The 18,541-nt window shown below is 28.8% G+C and overlaps 1 protein-coding gene across 1 annotated transcript; it reads right to left on the bottom strand.

Moving 5' to 3' along the window:
- Window positions 1–6,895: 6,895 nt before the first annotated feature.
- On the bottom strand, window positions 6,896–8,841 carry LOC113375927 (piggyBac transposable element-derived protein 4-like). The gene is made up of 2 exons (XM_026615865.1): window positions 8,759–8,841; window positions 6,896–8,681 (listed from the first exon to the last, which is right to left on the bottom strand). Exons 1-2 carry the CDS (start codon window positions 8,839–8,841, stop codon window positions 6,896–6,898), a joined length of 1,869 nt encoding a protein of 622 aa, XP_026471650.1.
- Window positions 8,842–18,541: the final 9,700 nt, after the last annotated feature.

The following is an 18,541-nucleotide window of genomic DNA, read 5'->3' on the forward strand; positions in this document are numbered from 1 at the left end:
ATATAATCACGAAAATTATCTTGACCAATTTCGTCCAATTTCAACGATCAACTTCTTGAATTCTTTTAATTATAAATCGAAACTTTTTGCTTTGAAATAGAATTGCGTTTACGTCGTACCTATTTTTAACGATAAATAATAAATGTTATGATTTTACTCCACTAAAATACTTCAGATAGTTGCATACATCAAATTTTCTAGTTTTTGTAGAACTTTGAATGAAATTAGCAAATAGCTTTCCCATATTCGCAAATGCAGAGTACCTGAAAGATAAATGATGCAAATTTATATTGTTCAATAAGGTGCAATTTATCATCGATAGATATACTGAATGGATCAAACTATTTTTATATATACTTATTGAAAAATCATCAATTTCATTATACAATTATTAATTGCATTAGTCATATATTTCGTCTTCAAATCATGAACCTGATGAATTCAAATAACTAATTATACTTCCATTTTATAAATAAATAATATATTCCATATGAAACATAATGTTAAACAATATTAATGAATCTAGTGCATACTTTGAATACTTTGATAATTTTTTTTTTTTTTTTTTTAATTTCAATAATTATTACAACTGCTAATTTATTAACATCAAGTAATATTGATAAATAATAATATAAATTTAAATAAATAAAAGAGCAAAGGATAAAATTTACATAAAAATAAGATCCGTAATATGATTTAATGTAAAATATAAGCAAATAATAATAAAAATAAGATTAATAAATAATATAAATAAAATTTCAGAATAATAAAATAATACTAGAAAAATAATAAAATATAACAAAATAACAATAATAGAAATAGTAAGATAATATTAATAATAATAATAATAATAATAATAATAATAATAATAACAATAATAATAATAATAATAACAATAATAATAACAATAATAATAATAATAATAATTTACAAATTTATGAGATCGTTTGGAATTTTTCGTTTGTCTTGTTGGGCGCGCTTCAGAGTATACTTTGATAATAATGATCTACTTTTAATTTTAATTTAACCTTAGATTGAAGTATGAATTTTAATACTTTTTCCATACTTTTGTGATAATTAACTAATAAATTTGTTTTATAATACCTAATTTTAGTAATCACTCTTTTTATTCAATATAAATATTTGTTTTATTAACAATCTATATGAAAATAATATGTGAATAATGATATATGCTCTTCTGCTATATAATCCTTTTTTTTAATTCAAAATACTTTGCAGTATTTGAATGTATTTATTCATGAATCAAATAATTAATTGTTGCATAAGCCTTATAATTTTTGGGTTACAACTTTACTCTATAAAGTAAACTTATAAAATTATGCAACAGTCTCGAATTCAATTAATAATCTTATTATTTTATAATTAAGTGTCATACATATTCCTGTGTGATAACATACATGATTATTGCAAATCCGACTTAATTTTTAACAAATCTCAATTTCTTTGCAAGTCCCTCTAAATTTATGTAAAAGTCGTATTAGGAAACTTCTTTATCAAACATTTTGACATCGGTATACCAATCATACAATATTGTTTCGGCTTTTCATCATTTTCAATGTTATATTTATACTGTAGTTTATTATATAGTACCTCAGTACGTTAATACTTCACCTAATATTTTTTTACCTAACTAATTTGTAGTTATTCTAAAAAAGTCATTTTAATAGAGTAAACTATCTTCTGAAGATATTTATACAACATATTATTGCTCATTATAACTTATTTTTATAATCAAATGCTTTTAGCAAATGTTTTATGTATACATATAAATCCATTTATGGTTAAAATTGTAAATTTCAATTTCGACAAATTCATTAACTTTTAAGTATTATATTACATTTTTATCCAAATATAATCAATTTGTATTTATAGAAACTTTATTGCATATTTCTATGATCATTAGATGAATTGCTTGATTTATTTGAAACAAGTAAAATATCCAAAGTCGCTTCAGCTCTTGGTAAATAATTAAATATATATTAATATTTTTTGTAAAATTTTGTGCCTTGTGTTGGTATTTTTGTTAATCCATAAATGGAATCTTAAAGATTCTGCAAATATTCCTTCTGCATTAAAAATATTTTTGAATTTCTGCAAATTATCGATAAACCTTTAAAATAAATTACATTTAACGTCTTGTATTTATTTTAATGACTTATTATTTTTATAATTAATCCAAGTTTTACTGGATCATGTATTCAATTTATCTTCTTTAATAATATGTTCATATTGTGAACTTTGTAAAAATGAAAAGCTTTCATCCTATTTTTTTTTTTTTTCAATATATGATAAAAATAAATATTAAGAATGTGGCACTTTCTGTTTCAGTATCAGTCTCTGTTTAAATATCATTTCCATGTCTACTCGTTTTTGCCAAGAATTTGATTGTTTGTTTATTAATTTCGACTTAAATATTTAACAAATTGTTTCTTTTTTGCTATATTGTAAAAGTAGCGATTTATTTTATTCATCTCTTAAATAATTTCACATCGAGTTTTTCTCTTATCTATTTGTTTGTGAATTCCTTTTTAATATTCTAGGCACCTAATATATTTCGAACTTTTTATAATTACATTTTTAATTGTATAAACTATATTTTCAACTACTTGCATAAAGAGATCTGAACATAAGAAAATTCTGCTGTTTTTGCACTTCTTGCAGTTGTAAAGATGCATTATGTGAACAAATAATCTTTTTAATAAATTATTAATTTTTGGTGCTACAGTTTCTACTGCAATGCTGTAGAAACTGTTGTATCGAAATCTTTTACTTATTAAACTTATTTTTATAAATGAATTACGTATTTTGTGTGAAACATTTCGAATTTTTGAGTGTTTTTTTTTAAATCACATTATTCAATGCTCTGGTACTTGATTCTAATACTTTGTTAATTCTGAGCAACTTTAAATTCTATGTAAAATCGAGAAAATGTACAAATACATGCACAAATTGTTCATGTCTTAATATTTATCTACTTAATTTTTGATTGACAATTATTTTACAAATAAGAACGTTTTCTATATATTTTCTGAACTTCGGTTTGCATTTCTTTTTTGTAATAGGTTCTGAATTGCGGGCTAAAACGTAGACGAAAAATTTTTCACTTTTCTGCTATTTGTAAAGAAACAGCTCGGCAGATCGTCGCACAAAACTGACAAACGATAGTTCTCGTCGAGATACATCGAACGGCTTTGAAATCGGCCCAGCCGTTTTTGAGAAAACGTCGATTTACGGCAAAAAATCTGTTCACATACACACACACACACAGACATACTTTTTCCAAATTTGATCTCATTCGATTCAGAATGGCTTGAAACGTCGAGAAAACATAAAATTAGCGAATTGAATTTTTTGATGAAAACATAAACTTCTCCTTCGGGAAGTTAAAAATCAAAAATGCCCATCTTATTTAAATATTTTTCGTTTCTTAAATGTTAATTATCCTATTTTTAATTTTATATGATATTTGTTTATTTGCTCTGAATTTCAAAATATATTTATTTTGTTTATTTTACATCATATTTAAATATTTGATTTATTATACGTAATTTATATTGTAAAATTGTGAAAGAAATTTCAAGTCGATAGGATTACTAGAAGTTTTTTTTTTTAATTGAAGTCGAAAAAAGTCTGGCCAGACCACGCCGACCGACGGAGGGTTAAATATAATATATTTAAATATTTCAATATTAATCTTAAAATACTCGTTTTAGTGACATAAAATAATAGAAAGTTGTTAAAACTTATTTTTATACTAGTAAAAGTCTTATCAATTCGTAAAAATAGTTCGTGTGAATCATTTGTCTATTTGAATATTTGTTCAAACTAATAATCCAAGATGATTGATCAATGATTTTAATACTAACAATTTTTGTTCTATTTTGCAAGTATTACCACCTGAATAAATTTATGAAAATTATATACATATATTACATATTATTGACAATTGTCTCAACTTTTGATATATTTTCAAAACTTTATATATTACTGCTTTAATATTTTCATAATAGTATTTATTTACATCTAATATGTCATTCGAGATGCTATATTAAACATAAGTATTTTATAAATTTATTTAATTATATATTATTAAATGAATATTTATTGAAACTTGACTTTATTTATTGATTTATAATTTTGGTCTGACTAGCAAATAAAGTTAAATCGTACTTTCATATAATTATCAAATTGTACATGGTACATTGAAAATATGTCCTGTTTTGATTTTTAATTTTCTTTTTGGCATTAATCGAATTAAATATTAAAGTAAATAATTTATTTTTTAATGAGTGTTAAATGATTTTGAAGCCATAATTTTTAATATTTTCATTGAAAGCTTTAGAAAATCTGATATTACGTATATTAGACATTTTCTGTTTTTTATGGAATATTTTTTTTTTACAATTCATGTAAGTTTCTTTGTATCTTTTGTATTGTGTTTTGTATTGTCTCATCATGGCAACGATGATGACTATAATGTTCAACACTTTGGATAAAGTCCAATTATCTTCGTTTGGTTCAATTTCGCTATTTTGCTATTTTATAAATGTTATGTGTAGAATTTTGTAATTTTCTAATGAAGTTAGCCAATAGCTTTCTCATATTGGCTATTGTGGAGGACCGCAAAAATAAATGATGCAAATTTATGAATGAATTTTGTTGGATTGATATTATTGTTTGGAATTTGTTGTAAATAATTTTTGAAACTAATTTATGAACAATTAAAAAAAACTAATTTGTTAATAACCAAATGCATAATACTATATACTCGAAAACTATTACTTAATTGCTTCCATTAGCTCCATTTTAAAAATAAAATAATATATTTTATGTGAAACATAATGTTAGGGTAGGGCGGGGCTAGTTGAGCACAGGGGCAAGTTGAGCAATCGAAATATCTCGAAAACTATTCGCTGTCCGTTTAGGCATTATATGGCGGAAAGATAAGAGGTTTGGGAGAAATAAAAATCCTGCGATCGCTAGTAGCCGCTGGACAAATGAGTGAGGCTCACGGGCGTTTTGTTTATTTTGAGACCAAAAAGTAAAAAAGTCATTCATCACGAGTTTTCGTCTAGTTTAGTCAAATGTTATTTATTTTTAACCAGGTAAATTTTATTCTTCCATATAATTATAGTACTTTTAATATGCACAGAGATTCTGGGTATAATTCTCACGGTTTTTCCGAGTTGGGGTTAGTTGAGCATAGTTGCTAAACTTGTTCTGTCACTAGGACAATTACCATTAACTTCCAAAAATTAATTATTAATTTTAAGATTCAAACTAAGTCCATGAGATATAATGGTAAAATAATTCCTAAGATACGATATTGTTTTGTTGATTCTACTTTTAGTTAATTATTCAAAGAAAATTACTATAAGTTTTGTTTTCTCTGTCAATAAATACTATTAATATAGAACTGGTTATTAAAAACTTATTTTATTTCATCACTAATCGACATTAAACCTATAATTTCATTATAATTTCTGAGTGCTCAACTTGCCCCACCTATGGGGTACGTTGAGCATACTTGACTTTTTGCATTTAAACAGCTGTAGCTTTTAAATTTTACATATTACAAAAAAATAGTATTAACACTTTTGTTAAGCGATAAACAACAAATCCATTAGGTCGTATAGCAATTTATTGAAACTTTTCATTGAGGAGCTACATCCGTTTAAGTAAAAATTTGCTCAACTAGCCCCGCCCTACCCTAAACAATATTATTCATTCTGGTGCATACTTTGAATTCTATAATAATCATGATGTACTTTTAATTTTAATCTAACCTTAGATTGAAGTATAAATTTTAATTTTGCTATTTGTTCTATCGTAAATTTATTTCGGAACTTAACCGTATTTGTCTGCTTTTAGTGATTTTTATTAAATATAACTTGCATTTTAATTATTTCTTTTGAACTTGTCATTGGTTTTTTAAATATTTCCAACTGCTTGCCTATAGAGAAAATCTGAACGTAAAAACTTTTCTCTTTGCATCTTTTTTAGCAAATCGGTTGTCATAATGCATTTTGTTTTCCAACAAAATATCTTTTTAATAAAGTAATAATTTGATTTAGCTGGTTTTTGGTCTCACTATTTTATTTCACAGCAATGCTTTTTACGATTCTACGTTTGTAATAATAAATTAACTAATAAATTTGTTTTATGAGTCTTAATTTAAATTATATCATTCGTTTTATTGAATACATATATTTGTGTATCTATATTAACAATCTATATAAAAATATATATGTGATTTTACACATTTATACTTAAACTCCTTTTTTCAACTACAAAATACTTTTTAGTGATTATATTCTAACTGTATCAGCCTTATACTTTTTGGCTACTACTTTACTTTATACTTGTAATATTATAATTTAATAATCTTATGCTTCTGTTTTGTCGTATATTGAATTCAAAGATAGTTTGCACTTATAAATTCATTTTCATCTGTTAAAATGTATCTTTTTTATTTACAACCTGTTGAAATTGTTGAAGAATTTCACGTATTTCCGCAAAAGCGTCCTACCCGGCGCCAATGACGCGAAAAAAATTGCAAGAACGATGACGTTGGGTCATTTTGACCCGACGTTTTATTGAGGATTTATAATAAAAAATATATACTTTTACTAAATTGTAATTAATGTTTACTAAATAAAGGTATTTTCTGCATAAAAATAAATAAAATAAAACTAATATATAATAATTAAACTTTTATTGACATACTTAACAAGACATGCAAAATCAACTTTGAACAAACAACATATGTTAATTATAAGTTTTGGTTTAAGTAATGTTAATAATCATTGGTAACAAACATCTTATAATACTAAAAAAGAGATCAAATTAAGTTATTTTTAATTATAAATGCCAATCAGTCTTCTATTTCCTCATTTACTGACATCGAACTACTACAATTATTGCAGTAGGTAATAAAATGATCAGGGCATATATAAATTTGACATTCATGACAGGTATGACTTGTCTTCTTATCTTTTTTGGACGGACATATTTGGCATCTCTTGCGAACGCCTAGAATCTTTCGAGGTGGTTCATCTGTGGTTTCACCTGTGAATTGTGCGATTCTTTTGCGCAGTTGACGTGGTAAATTCACTCGAGCTCGTCGCACTTGTAAATGTTCCTGCACCATGGCGAGTCCCAGATTTTTTAGGAAATGTCTTCTTTTCATGCGTGTATCATCATTATTAGCCCGGTATATTATGTTTGCGTTTATTTCCGATATATTTAGCATTGCAAAAAAGATAGTCAATGGCCATCGTTTTGTGTTTCTACTCACGTTGTATGACGCAGAAAGATTGTCCACTACATCCACTCCACTCTTGGTGTGATTGTAAAAGGATATGATGTCTGGTTTCCTTTTGTCACCTGTAGACTCATCAATTTTTTCGTCATGATGTAGACTGGACATCAATAAGACAACTTTATTTTTCTTTGGAATGTAGGAGACTAGAGTTATGTCCTTTTGATGTCCAAAGGTAGATGATCCTGGACATTTTCCACGTGTTGTAATGAATTGAGGTGGAATCTGCCGTTTGTTTTTGCGTAAGGTTCCAACTGCTGTAAGTTTATGTTCCGTTAGGAGGTGAGATACTAATTCATAACTCGTGAACCAATTGTCGAATGTTATGTTACGATGGCTTTTAGAAACGGGCAAGACGACGCGATTTACAACGTCAAAAGGTTTGTTGCTGAGTGAGTATGGGCCACTTGGCTGCTTTCCGCTATATATTTCTAAATTGGTCACATAATATGTTGATGCATCTACTAAGGCAAATATTTTAATTCCGTATTTGGCAGGTTTAGATGGAATATACTGCCGGAATTTGCAACGTCCTCGAAATGCAACCAACATCTCATCAATGGTGCAGTTTTCGCCTGGCGAATACATTTTTTGACACTGCTGTACAAACATCTCGAAAATATTCCTTATCGGCGCTAAATTATCGAATTGTTGTCTTTCAGCACGTGTAGATTTGTCATCAAAACGTAGGCAGCTTTGTATAAAGTAAAATCGCTGGATTGACATGGTGAGCCTGAAGATTTCTACGCCTGTACCATCTACTTGCCATAAATCACTCAAATTTTGTTTGTTTGAACGGTAAAATCCGGCAATATATAGAAGGCCTATGAATGCTTTCAGTTCACTAATTTCTATTTCTTCCATATATCTATGTTTGCTCAAATCGGCACACAATGCTCTCCTCTCTTGAATGTGTAAATTAGTACAGGTTTGAATCGTATTCAATATATCATCCGTTATGAATAAGCTCCAGGACTCAAATATAGTTTTTGCATTACGAGCAACGGATCTAACACCAGGTAAATCGGATATAATATTTTCTGATCTGGTACGTACGTTTGATCGTGCTGGTGTTTTTTGCCACAAAGTTCCATCTCTTCCTTTGAACACATGCCGATTTTGTTGACTTTGTAATCTCAAAAGGTCCAAATTGCTTGATGAATCAGAGTCCGCATCAGAATCACTAACTTGTTGTTCGGTGCCGCTATCGTTACTTCGTTCCGATAAATGGTCTTCAACCTCGGCGTCCGAAGTAGAATTTGATTGGTCTTCATCTGACTCTTCCAATATTTCCAATATTCTCCGCGGATCATTTGTCAGTGCCATTTTCTTCAAAAACCTATTAAAGAACACAAAAAATAAATATAAAATCACTAAATAGAAAATAAAAGTATGTCACGAAAATATTACATTTACAATGACGCTGGGTCAAACATACCCGATTGGACTTGACGCACGAGTTGCTCGTTGCGCGGGCGGCGTCGCACTGAGCGAACCATCGGGGCGGGTAGCGGGGAGGCATCGCTTCAGCTACTCAAACGCTTAAACCACATAACCCGGGTAAACAAAATATATGTTCGTTAAAAAACGTCTCGGGTCATTATGACCCAGCGTCATTGGCACCGGGTTAAATATTTATTTTATTATGATTAAATTTAATGTAATAATTTTATGTCGTTTGATTACTTAAATAATTAGTTCATATCCGACTGGACTTTTGAAAATACTCAATTTTTTTGCAAGGCCCTCTAAATTTATGTAAATATCGTATTAAGAAATTACTTTATCAAACATTTTAGCATCTGCAAACTAATCATATAATATTTTTTCGGCTTTTTTATTATTCTACTGAGTTATTCTAAAAAAGTCATTTTAATGGAGTAGACTATCTTCTGCAAAATATACCCAAATGACAAATTGGAAGTATTCTGTTAATATTGATAAAATTATTCCCTATTATAACATATTTTTTATAATTTATATCTTGCTAGATGGTCTTAGCAAATGTTTTATGATTATAAATTTTAATTCCAATTTTGACAAGTTTATTAACAATGAAGTTTGAAATATTTTTTTTGTTACAATTATAATGAACAATTAACAATTGAGTAATGTGCCTTTTGAATTTGGCCTATATTACATTTTCATCCAAAATTTAATCAATTTGTATTTTTGGGAACTTTATTGCATATTTGTATGATTATTAGGTCTTGTTTTATTCAAAATTAGTTCAATTGTCTTGATTTATTTAAAGAAAATTATCTTTGCTTGCTAAGTCAAACTTCCAATGTTATTCTAGCTCCAGCTCTTGGAAAATAACTAAATAATAATAATTTTCAATATCACTGTCAACTCATAAATATATGCAAAACTAAACTAATCGCTAAATGGAATCTTGAATTGAATCTAGATATAAATATTATTGAATTTCTATAAACTTTTGAAGCATTTTAAAATCGTTTAAATTTTTTGTCAACTGATTTTACTGATATTTTATAATACAATTTCATAGTTCCGAATTTACTTCTAAGATTGTGCATTATACAATTAATAATTGAAGGCGTTACTTTTTCTAAAATTTCTTAAACAATTAAGTTTGAATTTTGAATTGTTTTCACTTTCGTTTTATTTACAAATATTTTCATAGATGTTTCTGATGAAAAATTAAGAGAATACTATAAAATTTATTTTGATTTGTCGAATTGTTTATTGATAAATTACATCTAACTTCTTATATTCAAAATTACAGATAAATTATTTTAAAAAATTTTAGATAATTTTTTACAAAATTATAGATAAATTATTCAACCAATGCAAAATATAAATTTCATGGGTGCATTTTTTACAGAGAACACTGTAATTAACCTTGATCTAGTATTTTGTCAAAATTATTCATCAGCAGAGCTGGCTGAGCTGAAATAACTAACAATTTAATTTATTTCTTGTAAAATTGATTATTTTTTAACTTTATTGCTTTTTTGTGTCCTGTTTTGTTATTACTATGTACACGTTCCCGAACGATCGGTGTTCCCGAAATCGTCGACGATTTGGCACACACATACACATACGCACATACAGAAACCTTTGAAACGTGAAGATATATAAAAATATTCATTTAGATTTTTTTGCGACCACTATAACTTACCCTAGGGGAAGATAATGAAGAAATCAGTTGCGAGGAGCTAAACGTCAGATATTATACGATATAAATAGAAGAGATAGTATAGAATATAGCTGACCCGGAAATAGAAGAGATAGTATAGAATATTTCCGGGACTTGGAATGGATTATGCCATGTTTTCTATAGAAAGTGTATAAAACTTTCAGTTTGGTTGTATTAATAAAATATAGACAAACTAATGGGGTTTATTGTTTCTATGAAAAATATTGGAAAAAAACAAGTGCATGTCAGATTGAATTTTACGGTTTATTAAAATTGCATGAAAAGCTTACAAAAGTGTACAGATAATTAAATAATTGCTTACAAAAAACCATACATAATCGAGACTCTAATGTGCGTTTGTGGAATCAATAAAATGTCTTACATTTCAATCAAGATATAGAAGCGAATATGGAATCGGACAGTAAACCATCAGAAATCCCAAAACTACGAAAGACCGTTATTGGATCCAGCAAATACAGCAAGATACCTCGCGAGGAAGGTCGGACCAATATGTTTACATCGGAAAAGGTCTCGCTGCGTTCAACTTCATCAGTTTCTGACTCAAGACAGGTAGTAATATCATCTAGTAATAGTGCATCTACAAGCCTCACTCAACCACATTCTGATGTCAAGAAACCTCCTAATTCATGGCAAGTAGTCAATTTCAAAAAAAGAAAAACTTCATTTGAACCATTAGGAATAGATGTCAAAATTCAAAACAGATTTTCGGCCCTTTCAACAATAGAAACAGCTAATGATGACAACTCAGTTAAACCGGCTCCAGTCAGTAAGCCCCCTCCAATATTTATTTACGGAGTTGACGATATTAATGATATGTCTAATCAATTAAATGAAATAATTCCGCACGATCAATATTTCCTGAGAAGTTTAGCTAACAATACATTTAAAATTCTATGCAATTCTGTCGACCATTTTCGAACTTTATCCAGACATCTAAAAGAAACTAATGCCGTATATCATACATATCAATTAAAAGAAGAGAAGGCTTATAGGGTTGTTCTTAGAAATGTACACTTTTCAACAAGCACAGATGCAATTAATTAGAACTATTAAAACAGGGTCATGTCGTACGTAATATCCTAAATATTAGACATAGAATAACAAAAGAACCTCTTAATATGTTTTTTGTTGATCTGGAACCAAATAGAAATAACAAAAATATTTATAACATTTATAAATTATTCAACTGCATAATACGCGTCGAACCACCGAGAAAGTCCAACAACATTATACAATGCTCTCGCTGTCAACTCTTTAATCACACCAAAAAATACTGCAATAGACCATTTGCTTGCCTAAAATGCGGTGACAATCATAATACTAAAGCTTGTACCAAAGATCCGAATGCTCCGGCATGTTGTTATTTTTGCGACGGTGCTCATCCAGCTAATTATCGCGGTTGCTCATACTTCCAAAAAATTAAAGAACAAAGAAACAAACTCCAGTAAATCAATCAGTCATAAATCCTAATCCAAATAACCAAAATTTTAAAAATTCTAATAATTCTAATTCTAATAATAAAATAAACAACATTTCTCCGGCCTTAAATCCAACAATTCAAATTCATCCTATGCAGACATTGCAAAAAACAATTACTCTGCTTCTATTCATTCACCTTCAAATCCCGATTCTGATTCTCTAGCAACACTTATTTTAGAATTTAAAAATATCTTCAATCAGCTTTTGCAACAGAACACCATAATAATAAATATGTTATCCACGTTAGTCAACAACAAAAGCAATGGCAAAAATAATTAAAATTGCTGAATGGAATGCCAACGGTTTAATACCTCACAAAAATGAAGTAGAATGTTTTTTAAAGTTAAACTTAATAGATATCTTATTAATCTCAGAAACTCACTTCACTGAAAAAAACTACTTTAAAATTTATAACTACACTACTTATAATTCAAATCACCCAAGTGGCAGGGCTCGCGGCGGTTCGGCTATATTAATCAAAAATAATATAAAGCATTTTGTTCTACCAAATATTTCTGATGATTTTCTACAAGCAACTCAAATTTCTGTTGAAACAAATTTATATAATTTTTGTGTTTCTGCTGTTTATTGTCCACCAAGATTCAAAATTTCTTGTGCTCAGTTTTCTTCATTTTTCTCTCAATTAGGTAATAAATTTATCATTGGTGGTGACTTTAATTGTAAACATATTGCCTGGGGTTCTAGACTGACTACAGCCAAAGGAAAGATTCTTCATGCAGCCATAGGGCAAAATAACCTCTCCTTTATTTCAACTTGCAGTCCAACTTATTGGCCTTCCGACCCTACTAAAGTTCCAGACCTTTTAGATTTTTTTATCGTGAAAGGTATTGATCTTTCAAATCTCAATATTGAATCTAGTTACGATCTCTCTTCAGATCATTCTCCAATACTTGTGACGTTTAGCACATTTCCTACTCCAGTTATCAACAATCATATTCTACACAACAATCTTTCTAACTGGATTCAATACAAATCCATACTTGATTCAAAATTATTTCCAAAATCTAGGCCTACAAGCGTTATTGATATAGAAAATAATATAGATTATTTTTCTGAGATTGTACGTGAAACAACAAAGCAGATCACCCCGAACATTATTCCAAGAAATGATAATCTAATAATTCCGCAAGAGATTAAGAAGCTAATTGCACAGAAACGAAGAGCAAGACGTACCTGGCAACATTCTCATCTACCAACGGATAAGACATCGCTCAATCATCTCAATAACACGCTGAGGAAAAAAATGAAAGAATGGAAGAATTGTACATTCAGGTCGTATATATTGCAGCTAAATAGGTACGATAATTCCATATGGAAACCAATCAGAAACAAAAGTAAACCCCTACAACAAAACCCTCCTCTGAAAATAACCAACCAAAACGGATTCATTTGGGCAAAAAGCAACGAAGAAAAAGCGGAGGCATTTGCTGATCATCTAAGTAGCATTTTTAGCGCTCGAAATATTTCCCAGAATAATTTAATTAACAATTTCGTAAATCAACCCATACATTCTACACCGTTAGGACATTTTTCACCAAATGATGTCTTATGTGAAATAAAAAGGATAAAAAATAGATCTTCGCCGGGTATGGATAAATTACTCCAAAGATGTTAAAAGAATTGCCTACAAAAGGTATTTTATATATAACAAATATTTTCAACGCCATACTTCAATACAATTATTGGCCCACAGCGTGGAAGACTGCAGAAATTATTATGATCGCTAAACCAAACAAAAACCATCACACTGCTAGTTCATACCGTCCTATCAGTCTTTTATCGATATTATCGAAAATTTTAGAGAGACTTTTGTTGCAGAGATTGTCAGAAGATCATCCGAATGATAGTTGGATTCCTCACCATCAGTTTGGCTTCAGAAAAAATCACTCTACAATTCAACAATGCAACAGAACGGTGTCTCGTATTCTTGAAGCCATGAATAGAAAGGAACACAGCGTAGCCGTATTCTTAGATGTTAGTCAGGCTTTTGATAAGGTTTGGCACTCAGGACTCCTATATAAAATCAAAACAACTTTTCCAAACTACTTCAATATCTTAAGCTCATATTTGCTTAATAGAAAATTTAGAATCAAAATTAAAGATGTGACTTCGAGCATCAGAAATATAGAATGCGGGGTACCACAGGGCAGTGTGCTAAGCCCTGTACTTTATCTTCTTTTCACAAACGATATGCCCACAGATGATCTTCTAACCATATGCACTTACGCCGATGACATAGCAATTATTTCATGCAATTCCGATATTAGAACAGCAACTTGTCAGTTACAAAATTATTTATCTAGTCTCGAAAAATGGTTTTTAGATTGGAATATCAAAATCAATATCGAAAAATCTCAGCACATAATTGTTTCTCTAAAACATCACAACAGTCCACCTATCATCATGAATAATTCAATAATTCCACTATGCAATTCTGTTAAATATTTAGGCATGCACATTGATTCGAAATTGACATGGAGAACGCACATTGAATATAAAAAGAAACAAATCCAACTGAAAATAAAAGATTTTTACTGGCTTTTTGGGAGGAAATCTGAAATCTCTCTCGATAACAAGGTACTTTTGTATAAAACTATGATAGTGCCCATTTGGACTTATGGAATCGAACTATGGGGTTGCTCATGCAAATCTAACATAAACATCATTCAAAGGTGCCAGAATAAAATTCTGCGTATCCTTACTAATGCGCCTTGGTATATTTCGAATTTTTGCCTACATAAGGATTTGAAAATCTCAACAGTCAACGAAATGATCAAGATTAGAAGTCATCTTTCAACAATAAATTAATCCAGCATACAAATCCTACAATTCAAGCGATTCAGAGACCGATAAGAAGATTGAGCAAGAAATGGCCTTCCGATCTACCAAACTCCTAGCCCAATGTCTGCACGCGTCCTGACGTAGTACGCGGCATACATCATCACGTCATCGTTCATTTATGTTATTATTTTGTATTACTGTTTTATTTAATTTTTATTTTAACTTTTTTCATTTTATATTCAATGTATTGCATTTTTGTTTTTTTATTTTTTTTTTTGCTCATATCAATTTTGTAAATAAGACATTAAAGTCTTGATTAACAAAAATAAATTGTAACAAAAAAAAAAAAAAAAAAAAAATTGTTTCTATAATACCTCATTGTATATAGCATTCAAACAACACATCCTTACACAAAAAGTATTATTTTTTTTTGATTCTCTAAAAATTGTTTATAAAATACCTTACTTAGCAAAACAACGTTTGCCGGGTCAGCTAGTATATAAATAATTACATTCCCATTTTTAAGAAATAAATTTCCCCATCGTCCATCTAGCATCGCTTGCTATTATTAAGAATTAATTTATTTGCCACTTCGTATTAATTTTTCGTGGTGATTAAAAAATTTATATTATTCACGTAATAATTTCCAAATAGTAGTGATTAAAAAATGCATATTAATTCATAATAATAATAAATGCATATTTGTATCATAACAGAAACACCGAATGACAGTTGACAATCGAATGTAAATGTCATGGATGAAATCATTGATAGTATCATAGATTGAATAAACTATATGGATAGTTTACAAATGATTAATTCTGAATTAGAATGAAAACGGGATAATAAGTATTCATATGTTTCTCCTGGCTCTAAACTACCTCCCTGCAAATTTTCATCTAAATCGGTTCAGCCGTTCGTGGGTATAAGTGTTACCACATAAAGCGATCCTCTTTTATATATATAGATATATATATATATAGTATATATATATTATTATTATATATATATATATATATATTATATAGATCTGTCTATATGTATAGTTATATATATATTATATATATATATATATATATATATATATATATATATATATTGCTCGACTTGAATAGAATTTACTCTAATAAAGTTTTCACAATAATACTCTTACTGTTACAAGTTGTTAACTGAACTTTTTAGTGGAATTTGCTTTTAGGAAAGTTTATTCGAGCTTTCGATATCTAAAGCTAAATGAATTGGCCAACAAGAATTTAGATTTACCGAATAGTTTTCAAACTTTTAAAATAACTTAAATGGAAGATTTTTTTTGAGCAATTTTTATCGGAACTTTTCACATATAATCTACAATTGCCATTTTGGATTAATATTATTTTATATAAAACTATGTCATTCAATCTAAATCTGAAAAGAGACAACAAAGGAAAACAAAGGCATCTCAGGATTAAATTCTTCTTTATATTTTTAAAATCAAAGTGTATACAAAATGCTTTAAATTTATTGAAATGAATTAAAGGAATTGTTTCTCAATTCGAAAATTGCTTTTTGCATGCTCAAATTCTAATTCTAATCTTATATTAAAGCATTCGTGTAGACTTACATTTATTACTCATTGAATTGTTTTGTATCAGTGGTGCACAACATAGTATCACGAAATAGACAAAAAATAATAACTAATTTGTGATGGCAGGAACTTTTTTTATAAAATGTTGAATTTTTTTAAAGCAATCCCTCTGCGTACTGTTTTAGAGACGAAATATTGAAGCACGTAAGTTAACGGATAAACATTGGTACAATAACCCATGGAAATGTAATAAAATTTGTAGTTTGTACTTATTAAAAAATCTGATAATTTAATGTTCATATGTTAATGGTTCATTTTTTGTAGGACAATGTAATTTTTTTTTATTTCTTTATTGCATCTCCGAAACGGCTGGACTGCCGTTTCAAAAATATTATCAGTTTGTTGTTTTGACCATTCAAGTAAGATGTTTTTTGTATCATTCAAATCGAGCGTTTTCTCAAAATTGAATCTCCATTTTTATCATATCTTCGATACGGCTGGACCTACCTTGGCCAATAACTTCTTTTTTTATTTACCACAGGGTAAGTATAGTAAATGCAAAAAAAATAAAAATTTTTTGTGTATCTTTGCCTTTCAATGTCTTCTGAACATTTGGAATACATTATAAGTGTGTGTGTATGAATGGATGGATACAAATACTTATTTTCTTTGATGATAAAGAGCAAAAAGTGCTCAAAATAGTAATTCAGTTTTTGAGATTACGGTGAAATATTCCATTTGCATTAACGAAATTTTCTGATTTCTGGACATTTTGGCATACCTCAAAAAAGTAGATGTGCATGTGTGTGGATACAATTTTTTGTCGACGTTTTTTCGGAGTACCGCTCAATGATTTGAGTATTCAAAAAGCAATCGATTCTTATTGATAGGGAGATGCGCTGATTAGTTCTTAGGAAAAGTCGGTTCAGCCGTTTTCGAGATTCGAAGCGAAGAGTGCAGAAAATGGAAATTAAGTTTTTGAGAGAAAGGGCATCCGATTTGAGTATTCAAATAACATTCGATTTGTAATGATAAGAAGAAGAAGAGAATAGTTTTTGACAAAACAGGCCCAGCCGTTTCAGAGATAAGAAGCTAGAAGTGTAAAAAAGTTTTTGGGGGAACATAGCATTCGATTCGAATGCTTCAAAAAACATTTTGCTTGTGAAAAGACGATTTGAGGAAAAATTTTTAGCACGATGCCATGCATCTCTAGTTTACCTTTCTATGGGTTTCATGCCAATGTTTGCAGCGCAATTGCTTTGAGAAAATAATTCAATATTTAAAAAAAAATCAAAATATTTCAATTTTTTTCAATATTTCAAAATTTTCAAAAATTTATATTTTTCAAAGTTTTTTTAAAAAAATAATTTTTTTAAAGAAAATAATTTCCGGTAAGGGAAATTCCAGCAATTCACCTTGAAGCACGTTTCTATGCACCACTAATTTTAAAACTTTTTTTCAAATTCTTGGTCAAAATTGTCTACGCGTTTTAGTTACTGCAGAAAATAAAAATGAATCTTGAATTTCGATAAAAAAGATATGAAACTTTCGATAAAACTTTTTTTCGATAATTTTGCTGAAGTTCTTGATCAAAATTAGTCTCGAGTTTTAGTTTTCACATAAATTAATTATTTATCCGATATAGTTAGATTAACAAAATAAGCAAAAATCGACGAATCGAAGAACGAAATACCTTGTGTCTAACTTATTTGGAGACCACTGAAAATTATAGGAGTCTCTCGATGCGTCATGATCAGCAATGAACTTGATTACTTATACGCGTGAGCGAATTTAATATTAATTATTTGCTCGTTCGTTTGTTTGAAATGGATTCACGCGTCTATATTTATTTCTTATCAGTTGCTGACAAATTAAGACCTATCATTCACACAAAGCCGTGATTATTATTGTGTGAATAATTCAAGCTCCTAGGGGAGTTCGTGACGCAGAGCGGTTTTTTCTCTGCCTCGCAACAACATCAAGGTATCGGGTTATACATTGGTTATCTAAATAAGCAGTGCTGATATATATTTTTATTTGAAAATATAAAACATAAATATTTTCTCTAAGTGAAAATAGCCCTTCCGGCTATTACTGCGATGAGTTAAAATAACCATCAGGTTAGAAAAGGATAATCATAAGATAACTGTTGGGTTAAATACGAATATAT

This window comes from Ctenocephalides felis, unplaced genomic scaffold, assembly GCF_003426905.1.
Source record: "Ctenocephalides felis isolate EL2017-DRISC unplaced genomic scaffold, ASM342690v1 CF-g0.4_SCAFFOLD_01886, whole genome shotgun sequence".
Taxonomy (NCBI): domain Eukaryota; kingdom Metazoa; phylum Arthropoda; class Insecta; order Siphonaptera; family Pulicidae; genus Ctenocephalides; species Ctenocephalides felis.